This window comes from Hoplias malabaricus, chromosome 6 (genome assembly GCF_029633855.1).
Source record: "Hoplias malabaricus isolate fHopMal1 chromosome 6, fHopMal1.hap1, whole genome shotgun sequence".
NCBI lineage: Eukaryota > Metazoa > Chordata > Actinopteri > Characiformes > Erythrinidae > Hoplias > Hoplias malabaricus.
The window spans coordinates 29,492,214-29,517,372 of NC_089805.1; the positions used below are offsets into that span (position 1 = coordinate 29,492,214).

At 38.4% G+C, this 25,159-nt stretch overlaps 1 protein-coding gene across 1 annotated transcript in view; it reads left to right on the forward strand.

Annotated features, from left to right (window-relative positions):
* Positions 1-23,882, forward strand: part of angpt1 (angiopoietin 1) — an 85,865-nt gene extending 61,983 nt beyond the window's left edge. The window contains exons 8-9 of the mRNA XM_066674445.1: positions 16,976-17,106; positions 21,060-23,882. Of these exons, the coding sequence (XP_066530542.1) occupies positions 16,976-17,106; positions 21,060-21,223 (295 nt within the window). The 3' untranslated portion in view covers positions 21,224-23,882. The remainder of the gene's footprint in view (positions 1-16,975; positions 17,107-21,059) is intronic.
* Positions 23,883-25,159: the final 1,277 nt, after the last annotated feature.

Genomic DNA, 25,159 nt, shown 5'->3' on the forward strand with positions numbered 1-25,159 from the left:
GTCAGTTATAAGGCTCCATTTCAGTCAATCGAGTGTGAGACAATATAAACAATGATGCAAGAACACGCAAACTTTCGTAAAAACAGGAATATAAACTTAACTTCTCTCCCCTCCGTTTCCCTCTCCCTCTGTTTTAACCGGTTGCGCCTTAAGTCTCAAAGCGAGTAAATAATTAAATTACAAACGCACTTGAGGGTCATAAAAGTGTTCTTAGCGGTTGTAACACTGTCTCTTACAGAGTTAAGGAAAGCTAGCTGGCTAATTCTGCCTATATCCACCAAACACAGACCATCAACACAATAGAAAAAGCCAAACCTAAACACACCAATAAAATAAGCCACCTATTTGGGTCATGAAAATGGTTATAACCCTCACCCTGGTAGCTTTTTTGTGCCTTATCCACAATAAGGTGTGGCTGGAGCAAACTGAAGCAGCCTTCTCCGGTAAAAATCACCTTGTCCGAGAGGGCGGGAGAAAGCGAATGAACGAGAAAATGGCGTTGTCCAAAATAAATAACTGAGTTTCCAGAAAATGATTTTTGCTTTTCAGTATTTAATGGAATATATTGAGTTCAGGTGAGTCAGGAAATTGTCTTGTATTATTTATGTTACCAAAACTCAATAAAACACCACATAAAAATATAAACTCTACCAAAATCATGCAGTTAAATGTTTTATCTTAAAGCAGTGCATATATTTAAGAATTGGCTAAAGGCCACCAGAACGACTTTTTAGAGCAGGTAGTGTGGAGGACACTAGTTGATTAAAGAGCATTGAACAAAATCACAAACAACAGCAAGATTTTTTTTAAATAACTGAGTACAAAATTTCTTCATGGTGCTGCTAACCATTGCTAACTTTTAACTGGTCTATACAAACCTGTAAAATTAGTGTCTGTGGGCTTTCCTCCAGGTGATCGGGTTTCCTCCCACAATCTGAAAACATATGTTGGTAGGTGGACTGGCTGTGTGCAGTTGACTGCATGTGTGAGTGAGTGGCAGTGTGAATGTGTCCTGAACAGGAACTAACCCTTGTCCTGTTTGTGCCCAGTAATTAGGCTCTGAACCTGCTCAAATAGAAGTAAATCAGGTTCAAACCCAGCAGGCCTTCATCCGGGGCTGATGTTAGACTTCCTCCAGATCATCCCAAGTGATCAAATGTTTATAAACAGAGAAATTAATTAATTAATTAGATACAAATTAATAAATTTGTGTGTGTGTTTGATTAGATATTTGACTGATGACAGCTTTTTGATTTTTCACTGTCCTCTTTTTAACAAGGAAAGTAGATTCTTTTCAACCACCTCACATGCCTTTTGCAATGGTTTTGTGATGGCTTCACAGAGCAGGCATTAACAGATCAGACTTCATGTGTTTTAATACCCTCAAGCTTTCCTGAGCTGTAATGTTCAGTAGAGGTGTCGGGTAAAATCCAAAGTTGAGCTCTTAGAGTCTTTTTCACTTTGTGTAAACCTCACTGAGGAAGCGATGACAGCGTCACATTCCACTCGGCTCTCCCTCACAGTGGGGTTTTCACAGGCGTTTCACGGCTCAAACTTAGGAGTGAAAATATGCACTTGCTTAGGTTTCTTTGATTGGAGATTGAATTGGGGTTGAGTTGTCCCCAAGGGTCACATAAAACCTGAACCATGAATATCCACTGAGAAGGGCTTCACCCACCTCTCCATTCATTAAAAAAATCTGCTGATTTAATTAAGCAATAGAAAAGAATTGCACATGTAATCAAAGGGGAAAGAAGGTAACCAATACAAAACCAGTTTCAGCCTCATTATAGCACATTTAACTAATTTGTCCATTTTGTGTTTCTGTTTGTGTTAAAATCTAAATTGTATATCTCTAGGATACATACCGTGATGTGAAGCACCTCATTTGTGATGTAGTTCTTAAATGTGAGTGTGTATGTATGTATGCATGTGAGTGAGTGAGTGAGTGAGTGAATTACAAACCAGTTTACTGAGGTGCTAGTATCTGAAAATGTGCTGTTATAAAAAATATCCAGCAGTCAGAATGTAGATCTAAATATTGTGTAATTTACAATTAAATTTAGAAAGTAGAATTATGAAAAGAACATGAATGAATATGCTCAAAATCAGTCATATATACGACCTTGACACGGACATTATTCTATGTGTGAAAGGAAGTTTGAACACCCATGGTAATGTTACATGTTGTTTTTCTGATCTTATGTCATACAGGGAAGATATTTCAATTAGAAAATGTTCATGACAAATCGAAGAGCAGGATTTTTGTTATTTGCTAGTTTTTCACATAATTTCATAAAATTGAACATTAAATATATATTGTGCAATCATTCATGCACAAGCCAGTTGTAGTGTTATATATTTTCACACAGCGTGTTTAACTGAGTACAGTACTTAAGCAGGAAATGTGCAGGAGTGTGTTGACTGATGATTCTTAGAAATTAAAATAATTAAAATATTAAATATATAATGTATATTAAAATATTAAATACACTTCTGCAGCGTTTACAGCTATCCATTTAAATAATTTGCTGAAATAAATGATAAGTTGTACATTTTTGGCAGACATTAAAACATCATTGGGATCACAGCCATAACCATACATTATAACAAGTTTAAACAGTATCAGAATGGATGGCAACCACATTTAAGATTTTGATTTGGTGTTGGGTGAAAAACACTTGCCACATAATTACATTTCTTTATTGGCTTTAAATGTAAGTAAACACAATGTAAGAATGTGCACTAACTGTATCAAAACCGTTCTATATCTTTACAAATATTTGTCCAGGAGCAGAGCTTGTTGTAGCAGCTGCTCTGTGTGTAATATAGAAAAAGGGAGACCAGTATACTGTGAGATTCCTCACAAACCAGTGCTGTCCTGCTGTCCTCCTCTTCCATCTGTTTCTCCCTCCTCTGCCTCCACATCACTCTCTTTTCCCTTCACTTAACCTCCTCTCCAACCCTATTTCACTCTTCTTCATACTCCTGTCCTTCCACTACATGTCGGTATAAATGAAGTGAAACTGTTATGAATAAGTGAAATGGCTTTTTTAGCCTGTTGTTTGTTTTATATGATTTGAATATATGTCAAATTCCGATGATAAATTGATCCAGAGATTCATTCTAAACTTTAAATAAAATCTAATTATATTACCTTATATAGAAAGCTAAAAGACTGTTTTTATCTCCTGTAAAGTTGTTTTTTGGAGCAACAAGGGTTTGTTCTGACAGCTATGACAAAGTGCCATGATAGCATTCATATAACTTGAGAATAGAAGCAGTCTCTGAATAATGAGTACTATTTTTAGCATTATAATATTCTACTTGTTATTTTTATTTGATTATGCTATCCATGCCACCATGTTGCACATATCATGTAGCCACAGCCCTGGAAGTAGCACAGATCTTTATGGAAATGTCACATTGTCATAGTAAAGTAGGCAGAGAGGGCCAGGGCTTATGTTACGAATCATTATGTTTTTCTGTAAAGGTCCTTGTAAATAGAACTTTTAGTTAATTGGGCCGTAAATGTGTATATTACTACACTCCTACACAAAATACAACTTTTGACTGGAACTGAACATCTCTGCTTCCCCACAGGAGGACATGTTTCAATTCCCAGCACAAGCAGGAACTTGCCCTTGGGTAACATTCCGCAGTCTAGATTAGCCTACCATCTTAGTTAACATGACTAATAGTGTATAGTCAATCTGGATAACAGTGTCTGTCAGATGCTGTAAATGTTCTGGGCTCTTTCTTGTATCACTCCACAGCCTTGTGCCTGCGAAGACTTTCAGGAATCTAATCAACATTCTGATCTCTATAAATAGATTTGTTCTTTCAAACTGTTGTGTTATGATAATCACACACTGCTCCTGCAGAACGTGAGCCAAAGCAAACTCTTTCCCCTAGCTGTAAACAAAGTGTGTGAGAGGTTGTTAGCTTCTGATAATTGTGCTCAAGCACCTTCAGCGATCAATTTCAAACCACTGAACTGTTTATAGTTTAGATATAGTATTGTATAACACACAATCAGTGGATCAGTGCAAAGATAACAGTTTCTACATCGTTACAGTGGACACAGGAGAGAATTTAATGCTTATATAGAAACGTTTGTGGACAAATGTGTACACAAACATACACACATATCCACATACACACAAACCATATAAAGCAGTGTTGCTGACATCGGTATTCAAAAGATTTGGCATAATTTCCAAATTCCATCTTGTGTGTTGATTTTCTGATTGAAAACCTAAGCACGCATCCTCTACAAGATCATAACTAGAAACTGTTTATTTGTTTATTGTGACATATTTGAAAAATTTAACAAACATTAAGCATTCAATTTTTCTAATGTTTAATATTGCAAATGTGAAAATGAACTTGACAGAAAATGGAATATATAAGCTTTTCCCCTGTATATATCAAGTTAAAAGTGAATTTTTATCACAAAAAAAAAGTTAGGTACAGGATGACTGATACATCCAGGCCACTAGGTGTCAGTATAATTGTTGTTTCATAATGTGAGGAAGAATAATTGGAGGAATTACTGATGGTTTCCTTACACAAGTAAGAAATAATTTGTATCACCAGACAGTTTCACCCTTGTTTATATAAAGTACAACTCACATGAGATGCAGAATCACATTGTTTGGTAGTGTGAATAAACCAGTTTATGCTCCATAGGGCAGGTCTCACACATGAAGAAGAATCATTGGATAAAATGATTGATTACTCATTTAAGTTATGTTCCCTTAGAAAGCCAACAGAACATGTAATTTGACCAGACGTGTCCAAACTTTTGCCTATAACTGTTTGGAGGTTTGCCAGTCAGGAAAGGTCTGCTCCTGACCGCCATGACTCTCTCTGCTGCAGTGGAAAATGACTAAGGGTAGAAGTGCAGTAATTGCACAGAGAAGCAGAAGAAAGATATACCATAACCTAAATCACAAACAAGAGCAAACTGTCCCATATATTACTGCTCCTCCAGTTAATGAGCTCCAAATTACACCCAGGCTCAGTCTGAATGAACTGGACTTGGCCACATGTGAGAGCAGCATGATGGAGTACAGTTAATGACTATACATATATATATATCTAATCCTCCTCTCTCTCTTACAAAGCTCTCAGCACTGGATTAACACAAGGCTTTTTCCACAAGATAAAGAGCACATGATCCAGATAAGACATCACACATTAGTGAGTTATTATTTTCGGACGGTCTGCCTGCACACATCACAGGGAAAATTCTAAGACTCTACAGCCTGAATATTATACATTTGAAAAATGCTGTGTCTTATTTTTAAAATTTTAATAGATCACAGCTTTGTTGTTTGTAATGCCATAAGTGAAAATCAGTGAAAACATATTGATTTATATATTTTAAAATATTATTTTGGGTAGATACCTGTGTAGAAAAGGTTTCCACTCTAACACAGGAATGGCAACCCACTATTTTACCTTGTAACCCAATTCAGTTATTGCCAGTTCCATGTTTTGCAAGGACTCCCCAACCACAGACGCTCTGCCCACATGTAGACAGAGGGTCTGGTATCGTTAATGTGTTAGAATGGTCACTGTCACAATTCCACCAGTTCCATTCTGACTGGCTGTCCTCACTGTCAAACATGCATCGTTTGTCACTGGTCTCGCATGGGAGATGACCCCATTCTATACATTAGGCCACAATAGCAGGTTTGGGATTGGTCATTTTGCAAGTGAGTCAAATTTCCTTTTCCTGCAATAGTAGGCAGTTCCTGGTCTCGTTAAGAATCAAAAGGCACCAGAATCTCCCTAGAGAGTCTGGCAATGTAAGACTAGGACCCCCATCACACATAGAGCCATCAACTTAGATAGGTGAGGGCAAACACATGCTTCCTCCAAGATGTCTTTTCAAACTGCTTTTAACACGACACCACTGGACAGCTTAGCACGCTTGCAGGAGAACACCAACAGCCCAGACCTGTAATGCCCATGCTAAGCATCATGCTGAGTGACGAATGGAGAGTGGCCATTCTGCTCACCCAGAAACAGTAAAGATATTGGTGATTTTTGGGGTTTCCAGTCTCAGATCGCTGAAGCAACAGCAATTTATAAACAGTTAGACCAATGTTTTGCAAAACTTTTTGTGACTAAACACTGAGAACTTGTAGGGACAGATTCAGGGTGAAATTTAGTTGAAAAGAAATGTCAACTTAGTTAAAAAATAAAGTGCCAAAATAGAAAAAGATGATAGCTTTAGGAACAAATTACGAAAGTATGGTCAGTATGGTTATAAATAAATTAAATGTACAAATATTTGAAAGAAAAATGAGAAAATGACTTTTAAATCACTGGAAAGGATTAAGAAGTTGTCTGTGTTGTATACACCATGAAATTAATTTCCAACCTTGTAAAAATATAAGGTTTTGTTATGAGAGCAACTACAGCTTTGTTTTATATATTAAATTGACACAGAATATAAAATATGTGCTAATTTGTAGGATTGTTCTGCAGATTGTTTTGCTTTGCTTTGTATTTTTTTTGTCTAAAAGAGGAATGAAGCTGTAGCAACAGTCCCTGGAAATACACAGGTTCTCTTATAGGAATAACTTCCAACTGCAGACTAAATAAAGCTAAATTTACTGTTGGTGTGTCAGTTCCTCTTTTAGGTATTAAACTTTCATCTAAATAACATGCAATGTTCTGTCTGGCCTAACTACATTGGGAAAATCTTCTGGAATGTCTGGTTCAGACATGACAACCCTGTATCTCATTGGCACTATATTCATCATCCAGAGCTTTAAATAGGATCACCTGCCAGGCAGTTACTGCTGTCACGGGAGGCTAATGGCATGATGAAAGTGTTTTAGGTTTAGCAGTGGTAAATATGGAAGAAAACTTGGCTTGACTATCTACTCAACAGTGGAAACTGATGTGGTTCCTTATTAATGTAAGAATATTTATCTGTTTTTGACATGTATTATGTGTTTTGCGGTGCATGTAGTGTTATGTAGTCCTGTATGACATGCTGAATAGAGAACCATGGGTTCTGATGGTGCACATGGTAAAACTGTGCCAGAGACACTAATTCTTGCTGACCATTTTACCAACAGATGCTTTCCTAGTGAGCAGCTTCTAATTCAATAAAGTTACAGATATCAGTGAAAGCAGTATTAGGAGTCTTGCCCAAGGACTTTTATCTGTATAGCAAGGTGTTTTTGCCTGAGATATACATATGGATTATAAACCACTCCCTTATGATTTCTTGAACCTGTTTCTTTAAACAGCAATTAGCAAGGGAGGCATTTTTTGTTACTCTTTTTATTCATGTGTATGTTTACATATAATCCTCTTGTGTGAATGTTCATTGGCCAAATACTAGTCAGGATATATCTACATAAAAAAAAGAAAAACAGATGGAATCAGAAGTTATCAGGAAATTTATACTTTGAGATGAAACGTTGTGTGAAGTGATACACATAAATGAGATTAAGGTGTTGTAATAAGCATAAATTCCAGTAAAGTCTGTTTAGAGTTTTGTGCCAGTGGCTTAGGCAAAGGAAACCTGAGCTGTGGCCTTTGAGATCTGTGTGCCAGTGTACAATAAAACTGTATAAGCAATCGGGATACTGTAAAATGTTAGAGGGCTAGATACGCAATAGAGGTCATTTTGAATTAGATGTACCAACACAGTTTGTAAATGAGTGTTCTGTTCAAGGTAGATGAAAGAAGATGACGCTCGCTGGCAAGAGAAAAAACTTGCCTAATACATTATATCACTGTTTAACTGCCCAACTCTTTCTGACTTTTCATTTACAAGTTTGAGGTGATTTGCGCAGCAAGCCAGTGAGTGCTGGCGCTAGGAGGTCATGTGTTTAGGTGAGGTGGGTTAGTGTGATTAAGGAGAAGATTGTGTTTTGTTGTAAACAGAAGTAAATGCAATAGGAATATTTTCACCCTAAGAAGCAGGCATGGGAAAGTCAGCAAACCTGGCACGGCTACCTCATACTTTTGCCATAACTCTGCAGTATTTTGGTCAACCGCAAACTTCTATACACATGTCGTTAATCACTTTCTAAAAGGACATTGAGAGCATGGACTGGAATAAGCAGTATGTATATGTGGAGATTGTAGTACATACTTGTGAGTCACTAGGAGAAAAATTGAACAGGACAGAGGAACAAGAATTATGGCATTGGGATAATTAGGCATTACATAGGTCAGGTTATGTACAGAGTTTCCAACAACTAGCTGTTAATTGAGTGCAAGTGCCATACCGTTTCCTGAGAGAATACGCTGACTCGACTTACAGTCCTCGTTCCAACCGTTCGGCATCTTGAAATTCCATGTGTAACAATTTGTTTTTGCTGACTTTAGTCTCAAAATCGCTTTGTCTGAAGCGATCCAAACTCTCATAATATCTGCTTGGCAGCTAGGCCTCTACATAGACACAATCATCTGTCCAGCTGCCTATGTCCAGCTGAGTATAAGCATCTATCCAGAATTTGAATAAAGCACACTGTTTCTGACCGTTAAAAAAACTCATATTTAACCTTAATTCCGGGAAAACAGGGTTGGATGTGGAGATATATTGGAGCCAAAGTGGTGAGTACTCCGGATGGAATGGCTGGAGCTGCCTTTTGCGGTATTTTGCTGGGTGATGAGACAAACCTTTCAGTCAATACATTAGTGTTACCCAAAGGTCAGTGGCCGTCAAGGGGTCTAAGAGAGAGTTGTTTTTTAAGGAACTCTGCTGATCATTTGCCAAACTGGGGAAGAATGCCTCAGCACTGACTCTAATGCCAATAGTGGTGGGAGACATGCAGAACTAACCTATGTTTACACACCGACTCTGTTTGAACGAAGAAAGCTATTGTGCAGTGTCCGGCGCCACAGATGTAAAATTCCAGAAGCAGTAGTCAGGAGGTTTGTAGTGTTGTGTTTGTGCATCACTCCACAGATTCAGCGCATACACAGCGTTTCATTAATAGCAGCACAAGCCTTGAATAAAACATGCCCGTCTATGATGTGGCTTTTACAGATAAGACTTCCTCAGATGCGTGTGCCTGGACATATGCAGCAATACAATTGAGGTTCTGCAGCTCTATGGTTCTCACCCACCGCTCCTTTCTAGTGCTTACTCTTACAACAAACGCTACATCTTTATTTAATATCACTCTACACTAACCAGCCAACACTCAAATCCCTGGACCTTGCTTTAGAGTAATGGAGAGATCCACTCTGGAATCAGGCAGTCTCCTCCAGCTCAGTTTGATATGGATTTGTGAGGGAGACTTGGCGGATGGCAGGGGAATGGGGGATATAAATAAGCTGCAATCTCTCTGGGTGAAGACTAACAGTGTGTCCTCCAGCTCAAGGATCATGCAAAGCAGTCTTCTTGGAGTAAGAGGGCTGATCTAGGATCTTGTGTCTGTCTTTTGTAAATCATTATGAATACGACTTTCACAGTGGTCCGCACGATATTTTTACAATTGACACAGCCATGAGTGTGTGCTAATGTTCATAATCTTCAGTGATTATATCTGAAACTGGCGGGGGGGGAGCTCATGACTAAACTTCCATAGAAATAGATAAATAAATACAAATAATAACTTTTAAAAAACAGAATTCCTATGTTGTTTTATGTAGTATTGTCAGTTAGTTAAAGCAGCTTTGATTGCAACTAATTAATCACACTCATGCTAAGGCTTAACCTAAAGCTAAACTTGAAAGGCGTAATTCACGACGGTAATCAAAAAAGACTTTTTGTAAAATTCAGAAGATGTTTCCTTGCCATTCGCTAGCTCTTAAGTCTGTTTGTGTAGCTGAAACCAGTCTAATGTGTTTACGAAGCCCCAGTGTCTGTAAATGAATGAAAAAGCAGACTAGCTCAGTCTCGTATGTTAGGACAGAACTCTAAACATTGAAAAGCATGAACCAAAATGAGGATTTTTGTGCACAACTGCTCCATAGATGGGTAATATTGACATTTGCTGTTTTACATCACTTAAGGTGGAAAACACTCCAAACACTGGAGACAGCTAACTGCATTGCCAAAGTGCTACAAAACTAAACGACTCCAGTTACAAATGAGTTTCTGTGGTAATTCAAACAGTGAATAAAAACTTACAGACAAGTTAAACTTCATCCCTGTACAACAAGCTGTTTTTTTTTCTTCTTCTCAAACACGCTGTTCCACCTTAAAAGACACTTATCCTCAGAATGTATACAAACAGAGAGTACTACAATTGTAGACGTTCCCTTTAAGCTAAAACTTAATCACACTCACACAGGCTGCATTCCAGTTGTGTATTACATAGTAATACTACACAGAACATACTATGTATTAATCTTAATTATGTGAGTTTGACAGGCTAGTACACAGTATATTAACATACTACAGGATGTGATGAGCTGTTGCTTTGGAACCGCATGTCATACCAAGATGCAGCTTCCACACTGTTTGCCATTATTTTCAAGAAACCACTATCTCTCTACACACTGTGTAGTGGACAGCCAATGTCATCAAAATATCTGGCTTTGCACTAAATCTGAGGCACCTTAGGAAACTTTGACCCTGCAGTTGAGTGGTAGCTACACTACGTGATGCAATAATCCCAACATGTTTCACAGAAATTAAAGAAACTTTCAGTAGAATTATCTTGAAAAATATCATCCACAATTAAAACATTCATTCATTCATTATCTGTAACCGCTTATCCAGTTCAGGATCGCGGTGGGTCCAGAGCCTACCTGGAATCATTGGGCGCAAGGCGGGAATACACCCTGGAGGGGGCGCCAGTCCTTCACAAGGCAACACAGACACGCACACATTCACTCACACACTCACACCTACGGACACTTTTGAGTCCAATTAAAACATTATATTTTGAATTTTACAGCACAAATGATGCCCTACTTCAGGATTCTGCACTAAGACTAAGAAAGAAAACCTAAAAATGTAACAAAAGAAGAACAAAAATTGATACCCCATATACAGCCAGCAGGATTTATTGAAACAGTTTCCCATCTGGATTACAGTGTCTTTAATCAACCGCCCTGCCTCATTCCAAATGCTGCACCAGTGCTCCACTGATATATTCACTGTTTGGCTTGCATTGTGAGCAGCTGTAACAATGAACATTTAAGGTACTGTATTTCCGCAGAAGCAAACAGATGCAATAACTGTCGCCAGAGAGAATTATGCAGTTATTTCTCTTGCACTCCTAAGGCCTGGGTTCAGATTCTGTGGTAATGTCAGAGTATTAAAGAAACATCCTACTGCAGCAGAATGCTGGGCTTCAGACAAGGGATAAATAACCATTCAGGCCAGTGTGTTTACAACAGTCCTGCCATGCAGTTTTAAAGGGGTTCTGACACCACAGAGGAAAATCTTATTGCTCAGATTTTGCACTTTTATGGGTCTGTAGACTTAAAGGTGATCCCCTAAAGTTCCTTAACAGAAATAGTATCAGACACAAGATATGTGTAGCTCATTTCAGATTAATAACAGTTATTTACAGCATCAGAACTAGGACTGTTCTTAGATTTAATAGATTATATTCTGATTAAAATTTTACATTACGATTATTATAAGACTCCAGAAGTCTCTGTTTGTGAGACAATGGCAAATATTAATTAAGATTTGATCTGATTGTGGTTGATTTGGGGTATAGGCAATCAATATTGGGTATATAGATTGGCATATCAATTATATTACTTTAATAATATTCTGATTACCTTAAGTTTTCCACCTTTATACTGAGACAATATTGAGATTCCTATTATATACTGAAATTGCACTGAGATTCTTGCCTTTTAATGAAAGTATAATAAGATTCCAGGCTTTTTACTTAGATTACATTGAGATTTCTATCTGTGTACCCACTATGCTACACCAAACCACAGTTAGCCTAGGCCTTTGCTACTATTCCCTGCTGTGGCTTCTTATTGTGGAACTCAGGCAGTGGGAAACTAACTGCAGCTCCATTGGTCTGAAAGAAGCGTGGGTGTTGTGGTTGCTTCTTTCCTAATACAAACATATACTCCTGTGTATTCTCCTGCATTTTGCCTATGAAAACCACTGTTGGTGCAGAGGCAATTTACTGTAACTTCACTTTAAATAGACAGAAGCAGCCACGCAAATAAGTAGAAGATCCACTCATGCTTAATTGTGCCTTACATATAAAAGTCAGTCACAGAGTTGATTTTTACTGTATGTTTTTTGGCCTGTTTGTTCCAATTCACATTACAAGCAGCTGCCTTCAAACCGAACATTTTCTTTTTGTCACTGAACCCTGATTCAAAACAGACGGGAATAACAAGGCAAAAACTCAGCTTTACTGTGCATAAACGACATATATCCGGTGATCAAGGAATCTCCAACAAACCACAATTCCTCTGGATTATTAGAGAAATCAGATGGCCGAACACAAGGGCACTTCCCTGGGGGGGCTCCGTTGTGAAAAGCAGAGAAAATCCGACTCCATCCTTGGAGCAAGACTTGGCCCCATGCAGCCTGCTGTTGTTCCAGTGTGGCTGAGCAGGAGCTTGCCTAAAGGCCTGCGAAGATTGGACATGGCTGTGAAGATTGGAGAGGCCAATGGAACACTATCAGTTACACAGATGTTTTTTGGACTTAATCATGGTGTGAGTTGCAAACAGAGCAGGTGAGACAGCAGAAGAGTTTGGTCATCTAGGAGGGGGGTCAATTCCTTCACAGCAGCAGAGAGCTCCAGTTATCACCACTGAGCAGTAGCTGTAGAACCTAGTTTCTCTGGAGTGGAGTGTTTTTATCTGCCTGCTACATTGTTTGTGTGTGTGTGTCTGTGTGCGTGAGAGACAGAGAGAGAGAGAGAGACAGAAAGAGAGAGAGATAGAGAGAATGCATGTGAGCAGGAACTGGCCTGGCCTTGTGCCTTTGGGAGGTCAGAGGCTCTTGCTCTGAAAAGTTCCGCAAGGAAGTGGATTCTTTTTATTCCTGGACAAATTCAGAGACTTGAGGAAGTTCAGCTTGTCTGCTGTCTTTGCTGTTTAGTTACACATGTATATGTGTGTTTGTATGTGTGTGAGTGTGTCTGTGTTTTTTTTAAAGAGTCGGGAGGTCTTTTAAACTAGGGTTCATCAATCTGCTGGATTTCTCAGATTTCAGGCTAGAGGGGGGAGTGCACAGTAACTTTCAGAAAAACTCACTGTGGGGACCTTCAGTGGTACATTTTAGTACGTTTAATTCAGGAACATAATTGTAACATATTTAATATTAACTGCCTATTTCAAATTGATTTTATAAATGGCATTTCAACTACAGACTTTTATTCTGTTTTTGTACTTAAGACTCCATTTATGAAAACTTAACTGTACAGGTACATTACAGTCATCAAAAGTGCAAACAGTGTAAATGTCCCTTTAAAGGTACAACAGTGGTTTTAAAGTCCAGCTCCCTATTCACTCTTCTCTATATTATAGTTCACTATTAGAGGGAACTGAATTCAGGAGGGTAGTGAATGGTTTCAGACACTACCCCATATGGGTTTTTACCAAACAATTCAGTGGGTAATCTGATATCTGTTAGTGTTCATGGGTTGTACACTACTCAGGTTGGGCACTATTTCAAAATGGTGGCACCCCAAAACAGTGCACTATATAGTGAATAGGGCACAGTTTTGGACACAGCGCTGGTCTATTCCCTACATGTACATTACATTTTCATCTCCAGAAGGAATGTGTGTAGGTTTTCATTATAGAACTGTTTAAAATAAAAAAAATTAAAAGTCATGGAGATAAAATGGGGCATATGAAATCAACACAACATAAAATTCTATAATTAAAATATGGCACAGTTATATTCCCTAACAAAATGTACTGAATGAATATGTACCCTTGATGGTACCAACACAGGGACAGTTTTTGTACAGATACTCAGATTTCATTCTGGAGAAGAGAATGTAATGGACCTTCAAGGTGCACTGGGTTTTAGGAAGGGTTTCATTTTGAAGGGACATTTTCACTATCTGCCCTTTAGTAACAAAGTGTACCTGAACTGGAACTTATTTCTGACTGTGTACTTCAGGGATGGTGCAAGTTTAAAGATGAGTTATAAAGTCAAAAGTCAAAAATACACTTGATTAGGAGGAGGCGTAATAGTAAGGTGTTTCCAATATATATTATATATTATATTGTCTATATAATTCCCAATATATTAAAATAAACAAAACCCAATATAATCTACAAAAAATGTAACCACACAATATATATATATATATGTGTGTAAAGTACTGTGGAAAACAATTGTCGCCCAATGTCACGCCCTCGTCCCGTCTGGTCTGTTTTCTCCGCACATGGCTTTGTTTTGTTTATGTTCATGCCCCGCCTTTGTTCCGCCTCCTCGTCTCTTCCCTTGTTATCCGTTTCAGGTGTTTCTTGTTTGTTATTGTATTTAAGTCCCCTTCCCTCACTTCCTAGGGTCGTTCATTGTTACTTGTTTCGTTCGTGTTGTACCTTGTTCATAGTTCTTTGGTCTTCGTAGGGTTTGTAATGTTCTTCGTGTTCTTCGTTTCTCCTGCTCGTTTCGTGTGCTTGTCCCTTGCTCGTTTCATGCCCCAGTCGAGTTGTGTTTGTTTCGCTTAGTTTGTTAAATAAAGTCTGTGTTCTCAGCGTTTGCGTCCGCCCTCCTTCAGTCCGCACCCCTCATCCCATATCGACCCTTACACCCAACATTTGAATTAAACCAAATAACACTATTCAAGTGTGATATTCTGTGTGTGAATGTGTTGCTTTAACTTTTTCCAAGTTTTTCCTCGTGGAGTCCATATTATTTGAGGTTATCATCCAATAACTAGTTTTGCCGGTTAATAAATAATGATTAAAAATAATGTGAGCTGTATATTTAACAATTTCATGCAATCAATAAGAATCTGAACAAAACATTGTTCTTTAAACTCACTCACACATAGAACTTTATAGAAAAAAAAATCTTCTATTTTTTATTTGATATATTATATTATTATTTTTTTTGTACTTACTGTGATTATATATTACTTTATACATGCACCACACTTACTGAGCAGGCATTCGTTTAAATATATATGATTACCATTGGTGCCTAAGACTTCTGCACAATACAATATATATATAAAAGCACTCCACTCCTGAAGCTAAAGCTGTCTTGTTGACTGGGGAGATTTTGAGAAGTTGAGTTGTTGCTCCATCTTTGGACAGTGAAGTGTTTGCTGACATGTTGTCAACACGGTTGTGAACGGGAATCTCACTGCTCCGACAGAGGAAGGTTTTCGGATGTTCTGCAGACGAGCAGCTCATTTGTCTCTTGCTGCATTGTAATTGCCATGTAAACCAGGTTTATTACACCATGCCTGTGTGTGTTTACAGTGGATGACCTTACGGTGATCAGGTTACCTGTGACCAGGAGACCTCACTGGATCAATGAAGTGTTAGGAACCAAACAGAAGAACAACAGAACTCCCACAAAGCCATCACAATAACAACCACACGTTTGGCTCCTCAATCCCTCACATTGCATCACCACCCTCTTAGTGTATCACAGAGAGCCTTCAGCACCACCAAAAGCGCAATCCATTTTCCTGCGCTTTATCCAAGCCTCATCTGAAGTGGGATTTATAGCACTCATTCTCTCTTGTCCGTTCCCATTAAGAGGCCTGGATTTCAGAAAAGCATTTTGTGAGACTGAGCTTGTTTCATTTGGTGTTGCTTGTTCTTTGCTGGCATGGTCCTGCGGTGTTGTACGCTGGCTCTGAGCACTCGTGTTTGGACAGAAAGCCCCTAGTGAGTGGGTAATAAGAATGAGAGAAAGCCGTAGCCCAGGCAAAGCCTTTAATGATGAGGTCAAGGCGAGTTGGGAGACAGAAGGCCAAACGTCAACAAGCACTGTGAGAACTGTGGTCAGCAGAGAATCTCCAGCTCTTTTGTGCATTACACCTTGATGCTACCAGATTCAGGTTGTAGATTTTTTTTTCAACACTGCAAGCATCTTATCATCTGCCACACTGAAGGCTGATGTTGGTGAAAATGGAGGCCTTTTTTTAATTTTGGGCCATTTTTCTCTTTGGGATGAAACCCAGAAGTACCATTTTTGACCGTTTTCAGCCAAAAAACAAATGTTTTTTTCTCGCCTTTCTTACTTGCAACTGTGTTATACTCATAGCTCTAGCTCAACAGTAAAAATTCAAAGTTCATTAGAAGGGCACCAAACAAGTGTTGGCTAATCATGTACATTTGGGAATAAGGGGGATATTGTGTAGATTGGTGAGTCGTATCTTAAGGGAGTGATGACATATTTAGAAGTTTTTTCTTAGTACTACATGACTCCCACTTGTTTTGTGTTTGTGTACCATTTCACATACACTTTCCCTACATGCATGCTCCATTTACTGACAACACATGCAGTGAACATATCTGCAAGTTCAGCACAGTCTCCTGTACACTCCCCTGCCCCTGTCTCTCAGCATCTCTCAGCAGCTCTGTTCAGGGCCCCTGATTTACACCTTCCACATGTTCTACTCTCACTCCACAGCTCCTGCAAGCACAGCACTCCTGCTTTATGTGTGTGTTTGTGTTTAACTTTGGCCCAAACAGATGAAGCCTAATACAAAGCTCATATCCACCACTGTCAGACTGGAACACATGAAGAAGCGATAGTGTTTGCACATTCTACAGACACACATCAAGCAGAAGAACTAGGCACATATTCACTGGATGGACATGGTTCAGAGCACACTCAGGCCTCTTAGAGACCTATAATGAGTGTCTCCTGTTATCTGTTCCTGTTGCGCTCGAGCCAGATGGACTTAACATGCTGTGATTTACTGAGATCTTTTTGACTGTCTCCTCCCTCTCCTCCCCAATCGCTTTCATCAAAAAGATTGGGGATGCAGGCCTGTAGTATGAAGAATGTTAGCTTAGGGTCATGGCACCAATGTCTCAACTCCCTTCTCTCCCCTGGATCTCCTCTCAGACTGTCCTTAAAGAGCCACAGCGGAACAGCCGGAAGGCAGAGCAGTCTGGTGATACACGGAGCTGACTTCAGCACCAAAGACATGGACAACGACAACTGCAGTTGCAAGTGTGCGCTGATGCTGACCGGAGGTAAGACTAGTGCACTTGGAATCACACTTTGGTTTGGTTTCGTAGTGAAAAGATGAACAGATTTAAATCAGTTCAATCAATTTTCAGACTACTTCATTTTATAATTTATTTTATAAAATTACTATTTTTATTTTTAATACTACAGTTACACCAGAATCGCTTTAATAAATCTATTTTGTATCACCTTTCCCCATTCAGTTTCTATATATTTCCTATTATGAGATTTACATCACTTTCTGTAACTCTTTTCAATATCCAAAATTCCACTTTCCAAACTTTTTTGTCAGGCTATGTCTGGAAATATCTAAAGTGCATTATTGCCTAATTGTTTTGTTGTTGTTGTTCTTTTTTACATTTTTCCTTTAAAATGATTATAAATCACCTGAGTGGGTACAAATTGAGGCATGCCACTGTAACTTCAGCGTGCAGTTTTGGCATACAATATGTAGAATTTAGCAGAAGGCCTACACAAATCTTAAACAATGACATTTTTTAAAGAGAAGTACTTCCTAGTGGAATAAGAGCCTGTTGCTTTGAATGAGGAGTAATGAGGTCTTTGTGGACCTCTATATCCTGTGATGATTTGACCAACATGAGCCATGACCCTTATGACAAGTATCTGTTCAACAACATGAATTCTTTACTTTCCTCCTTGTCCCCAAGGAAGTTCCTATGTTTTAGATAGCTGGGATACATCACTGCATTGAGAATGAGAGCATAGCTGACTCAGAGAGGTCCTGTCCTCCTAAATCTACATTATAATGAGATGCTCAAAGACATAAATGGGGCCTTAACATTGAGTCATCACTGGAAACTAAATAATATGATCAGGATCATTGAGTTTTCATGTTGTGAAAGGGAACTGGACAAGGAGGTTCAATAACAGGCCAGTGAAAGTATCTGAAATAAAAGTGATTATATTTACTTAGGAATTGCCCAGAATCCATCAATCTGTCAATCCAACCCATGCTCTACAAAAAATATTTTTTGGTAGCGACTGTTGCTAGGTTGGACAAGCTTTACATAACATAATTATTTCCATTCAAACTTGTGAGAAATTGTAGCAACTGTATACAAAGATAATTATTTATATGTAGTTCAAAAGCTACAATGCTGAACTGGGCTAGTTCAAGCCAAATGATACAGGTTGGAAATGAATGTGACAAATTGGTGATCATGAAAATGTACAATCTCTTCTTCTTATGTCTAGTCCCAACTTTTAGCCAAATTATCCCCAGAATAGTTAGTAGTTTCTGATTCAACCCATCAACGAGTTTCCCCCAATCACACAGTGCAACCAGTTTTATTAGGGTGAAGGCAAACATATGAATCTTACAAAACACATGAGAACAGCCTACAGCTTTGTTTTGACCTGCCAATAATCCAAAGAGCCAAACACAACAGCCCAATCCTCCAGAGGAGAATGCAAACTCCCCAGATCTTTCACATCAGTCAACAGACACCTGAGCTTTGTAACACCCTGAGCACAAAGAAGGGAGGAGAAGAGGGGGATCACCAGGCATCAAGTTGGCAATTGCCTGAATTTAGGGCCAAATGCTAATACTGCCCTAATTCAAATGCTGAATTTTTTTTTTGCCAGAATATGAACATACTTGCTTACTCAGAGTATCAGTGTATTTTGCATATATTTTACCCTGGTTTACCATCAGTTGTCCTGTTTTTTGACTTCTAGTTGACCAGATAATTTAACAAGGTCACAGTGGTCCAGCCACAGCTGTGACTACAGACATGACCCAGTCAGGCACCTGAAAAACATGACCATGGTAACAAGAAATATCAGCATCCAATCAGAGAGCTCTGTCAGGTTGGCCCAGGCCAATAAAAGGGCAGCATTCTTGGCTTTTGGAAGTCTGTCAGAATGTTAGAAACGACAGTGGCATTTAGGCTTGTGAAGAGGGGCCAAGCTCCCACAGAAGTGAGACATGCCACAACAGGCATCTGCGGGCTGTGTGTGTTGGTCTGTGTGACCACCACAAAAGAGTCCCGTTTAATGGACTGTTAAGTGATGCAAAGGACAAGCTTTCAGAACAGTGCTATAGTTAATAAAGTAATGAGAAGAGAAAAAGACCCAGTAACACGGTCTATGAATACATTGTCTATACGGTACTGTTATTTTCATTATGTAGCCATTCTATTGTCAGTCTCAGTTTACACACACACACACTAAACAGAGCTATAATAATATATATAGGTAAACACAGAGCTATAAAGTGTATAAATGTAGTTGTAGTGTAATGCATATTCATGTTAAAAATGCTTTAAAATATTATGACATTTTAAAATGTGTTCCAAGAATTTTATAGACACTGCATTTATGATTGTGGCTTTAATACATTTCCCTTAGGTTAAACTAGGCATCACATTACTTGTAGCTCCAGCACAAGGTTACCATATCACATATTTATTAATATACTTATGTCATATTATATATACATACTTTATTATAACCATAATATAAACTGTCAGTTTAATGGAAGCTTAGATATTACTAAGTTATTCTTTCATTTTGGATCATCTGTTATTAAAATAAAGAATAATCTCAAATAATGGTCACAATGGACTCAAAGTGTTTATTAACGTGAGAATTATTCATCATACAGCATTATACAAAACAGGACTTATATATTACAATATAATATATCATGAACACAAATTACAATGCACTAACAATGCGTATTGCTGAAAAAGCATTTAAAATTGTTTCTAAATACATAATCTATCATTTTTAATACCTAATCCTACCTTATTACTGTAGTGTAACATTTAATACACATGTTCAAATTTCTTATATTCATAAAGGCTGCTACCAATGCACCTTTATCTGAATTACCAAAGCAATTCATCTCAGCATCTATGCGTCCTAAAGGAATACAGAAATGTTCCCATTAGCTTTCATTTCCAGCTGGTGTTTTTTTTTTGTCTCTCCTGAGAAGTGTGTGTGATACAACATACACTCTACAATGTAAGTTCAATGGATTTATGGCACGATTTTGGCTTTCAGATGCTACTGGAATTATCATAAAGACAATCTATCGACTTCAAAGACGCTGAATATCTGGAAAATGGGAGAAATCTGTCTTCATCAAAGAAAAGCATTTTAAAATAGTTTCCATATTCACTGTGAAGAAATACGCCGGCTTTGGAATTGTAACTTGGCAGCTAGAAAATGTGCTTGGTGTAGACCATTTGAAAGCAGTGCTATAATGTTGACCTTCTATCTGAACTGTATACTAGTGTTATGCCCAGATATTTTAACTCGGTGCCTAAGTGCTTGGACACTTGTTAGTTTCCAAAGCTGTTGCTCCCTGTGAGCTGCCACTCACTCTCAGCTTTACCACACTCACCACTGGTTTTCACAAAGAACAATCACAGGAATGGCCTACAACAGAGACCTTGGTCTAAATTTTGACCTCCTGCCCCCTACTACACAGATCAGCCAAATTCTTGTCATGTCAGTTTTATCATCTGCACTGATCATATAGGTGCAGTTTGTAGTTCTATGTTGTTCTGCATTTCTTTAACAGCCAACTACCACTGAGTATGTATTATTTGAGTGGTGTATGACTCAGAGCTTCAGTGACACTGACGTGGTAGATGTCAATGTATGGTGTCTTTCCCATTCCTTATGTACAAGTGATTATTTTGAATCTAAACTCCTCAGTAACATTTCCTGAAATTAATTAAATGAATCGTCTCTAAATTTTGCTCTGTACTATACGTTAAAAGGGTTTATTAATGTTACTGTATCCATTTCAGATGGTCTATTTAACATGATATGAACACATTCTGTAAAAGACAGAAAAAGTTTTATGAATGTGTTAGCTTAATACTTTGATTAAATATAATGTACTGTCCACTTCCAGGACACAGCATGGGTCAGGCATTGTTGAACCTCTTGATGAAATCATCGTTTTTTGTCTTCCTCTCTAAAGGCTGGTGGTTTGATGCCTGTGGTCCCTCCAACCTGAATGGGATGTACTACACGCAAGGTCAACATCTCGGCAAACTCAACGGCATCAAGTGGCACTACTTCAAAGGGCCGAGTTACTCTCTCCGAGCAACTACCATGATGATCCGACCACTGGACTCTTCATAGAGCGCCTCTCTCAGGCCCCACGCAGGTGTGAACATACTCCAAAAAATTTTAAAAAGGCTGCAAGTGGTTCCTTGAATTAATTGAGTGACACTTTTTTTTAAGATAGCCTGGTTAGTGACATATTCAACACCTGGACTGTGTGACACTTCACTTTCTATTAATAACCCGGCACTTCTCATGGAAACAGGCATTAAGTAAAGAGAAAACTGACCTATTATTACCCTGCCGGCCACAGCAGAGGGGCAGCTCTCTGGGAATTCAGGGGAGCGCTCTTGGCCACTTTTTATTTTTATGTTTCGAGATATAGGAACTGAAGTGGCATTAGCGGGTCACTCATGTCCTGTGAACTGCTGAGGCAGACACACATCACCTTTGAAAGGAGCAGCAGACTGGACACTGCTGCCCATCTGTTAAGCCTCTGGCTGATTTGGCTCGCTAGCCTTTCCCCATGAACTCACAGCAGCTGGAATCTTCTGTAAAACCAAAAAGAGAGCCATTAACGTTTCTTTACAGAACTGTATTGCACAATGACCATCGGGATATGAACATGATATTTACTATTGTTACATTTTTTTATACCTACACAACTATTTTTTGTACATACTTCTCAAAAAAGAGGAGAAGAAAAGAATAGCAAGCAGCTCAGAGACATGGACAAATGTGAACGGAAAGATTGAGTACAGAAAGAAGTTCAGCCGATGGTACTTTTGCCAGATGGTGTTTGTTACCGAGCTGAAATAGCTGCATTATTATTATTGGCTTTGAACTTTAGTGACCTTCTGTGAGACATTACAATGTGAATACAGGCCAGGGTTCAGATGTACAGGATGTGATCATAACCATAACCCTTTATGTGAAAACCCAAGAATAAGAGTAAGATCAGAGCTCAACAATACAACACAATACCATACAAATGTCATATCTTTGCAGTGTTTAAACATGTTTGCCAGGGACTGCTTGTGTATTTAGATGTTTATATCAGTCCCAGACCTGGGTTTTTCTCTGCTGCACAGGTTAGTAATTTCTCTGCTGGAATTCAATCTGTTTTACAGTCATTTCTGCATATAAACAGGAAAACTGAAAACATCAAGGTTAGTTCCATCGGTTAGATAATAATTGGTGTGTGGTACAAGCTTCATGTACCGTGCAGTTGTTTTCAGTAACATGCACCTAGTATTTCTACTGTATAAGGTAAAAGGATCCAGAAAGTCTAGTGTAGTTTGTCTGTGAAGTGTGATACAAACTCAACTGTATCTGCTCTGTTCTATATTGTTCTTTACTTATTTTTACTATTTACTTCAGAAAAGTAGCTTGGGTTTTTGTTTGTTTGTTTGTTTGTTTGTTTTGGTTTTTTTTTCTCTCTGCCAACATATAATCTTCCTGGTACTGAAATCTCAAACCCACCACCTGAGTCGCTAATTTTCTGACTCTTCACTTGACTCAGATTCCAAAGCTTATTAACTGTGGCTCAACTCAAACCCCAAAACCTTTGATTCCAAATCTAATGACTCTTGACTCCATTCAATGTAGGTTGCAGGTTAATGATTTGACTAGAACCTGCATCCCAGTGACTTAAGACCCAGACTCCTATCCTAGTGACTCATTACTCAGCTGAGACTTGCATTACAGCCACTTATGAGTCCACTTCCATCGCAGTGACTAGAGACTGAACTCAGACTCTCATCCTACTGACTTATGGCTCCTCTCTAACTTGCAACCCAGTGACTGGACTTAAACTCACGCCTCAGTGACTTGAGACACATAATGCTTAGAATGCAGGGGGACTGTAAAAAAAAAAAAAAAAAAAAAGCAAAACTATGTAGTTTGGCATTGTCCAGGGTCTGGAGCCAAGAGACACTGTGCTGAAGATGCATCAGAAAAGGTTGCCTCCTCTTCCTTCAGTAAGAATAGGAAAGACAGATGGTACTGTACATGGCGTTTATATACTACACAGGTATGATTGATTTTTGTGTGATGAAATATTCTTTATTTTGTAACTGTATATAATTGCTGCTTTAATAAGGCTACAGTGCAAATGTTTTTGTTTAAGAATGCAAGAAGGTTTATTTTATATCTATGTCTTTACAGTCTATTTTGGGAACTTGGCAGGCCTGTGGTGAGACTGTATTTTTAGTTAGTGAACCACCATGCACATACACACACACACAGCTCCCTAGTGATGGAGATTCCAGTCTGTTTTTCTTTCATCAGAGAAGTTTTTTTAAAAAATACTATTTTAATACGTCCCAGCTGAAGGACAGTAAAATAGAACGACTCATGTTAGAGCTCTGTACATTTATTGCATTACTATCAGCGTGGAACACCTACATGCAGTTATCTGTTTTAGGTTACCGAAAACAGGAGGGTTTATAGAAAAGCCATACAGCATCTGGAGCATATTAAACAATAGCATGACGTTTATTAGCATACGTAAAATATTGTAATTTAATGTGTTTGTGTAAAATTGCTTTCCTGAGGAAAGAGAGTTTTTTTTTATTATTATTCTCTCAGAGCCATAGGATACTCTACGCTCTATAGAAGTAATAGTAATAATACCAGTGCAGGCTGCCTTCAAAGACTCTACTATTACCTCCTAGAAAACTGTACATTTGCCATTTTATTTAAACACTTCATTCTTTGTAACATTTGGAATTTTGTGATGTCTAAATAAAAAGATGCATGTGATGCACTAAAGTCTCACATTCAGGTCTCATGTTTGAGTTTGGGATATTCCTTTTACAACTCTTTACCAAAGTCAAATGCCCCTCTGTGATTTACTTTACCATTAAAATGGTTTTTAAGTGTTTATTGACTGTTTAGGAAATATTTTATGAATGCATGTACATCTATTCATTTGCATATGGAAGGAAGAGTAAATAACAGAAAATACTCACAAAACTGTAGCTCGAAACTCTCAATACACCTGCAAGATGCTGTAGATCCCAAAAACTCATCCCATCAGCTACAGAACTGTTTCATCTTTGAGAAATAGAAAAAAAAACCAAGCTTCATTTTGGTTTCAGCCCTAAGAAAATCCACAGGTGCCTGTCCATCACTGCACTGTAAGAGAATTACTTAAAATGTTGTGTGTAAAATATGTGCAGCTGTCAAGAAGCTGTTACTGAGAAAAGGAAATAGACAAAAAAGAAGAAAATGTGCAAATCAAAGAATGCTGGCATTCTCGGAACAATGGACTGGCCACCCCAGAGACATGACCTAAACCTCTGAATGTGTTTGGGATTATTTGAGTTGTGAGAACCAGAAAACCTTCTAAACTTCTGAGACTTAACTTTGGACGTGTTAAAATATCTGTGCATTTATTATTAATTGAAAGCATGTGTCCTGAAAGAATTGAAGCTGTAATAAACTGAATGGCTGATACAATACACAATGACAATAAGAACATTGCGACAGAACATATTTAGTAGTTGAGATTATGTTTTCTGTTTTTTTCCTGACACTGAATCATGGCTTAATGGCTGTTTTGACAGGAAACCCATGGAATGAAAGGTAGCCTCTGACATTTGCACTACGCTGTATAGGTGTTTTATGATTTTCCACATATGTTTATGATGTAAGGGGCTTTCGCAGCTTGGTTTCTATATGTAGAATGCAGGAAATGGTGAGTATATTTGAAAGTAGTTTAACGGTTAAACCTCACCATAAAGCTTGCCTCTCCCTCACCCTGCCTCCCTCTGGAGACCATATTTACACTCAGACAAAGAGGGAGAAGTGCAAGAACACAGGTTCTTCCAGCAGATGGTGTTGAGATGGGCCCTGAGCTGAGCTGCTATTGTGTGCTGGTTCTGTGACAGATTGCAGAGGTGTCAAACGATCCTGTCAGGATGGCCAAGTCGCTCCATAGCTGACATTCTTCCACCCTAATAGGAGGGTTAAGCAAACGCTTTGTGCTTGCAGACCACTGCCTGTCCCTCA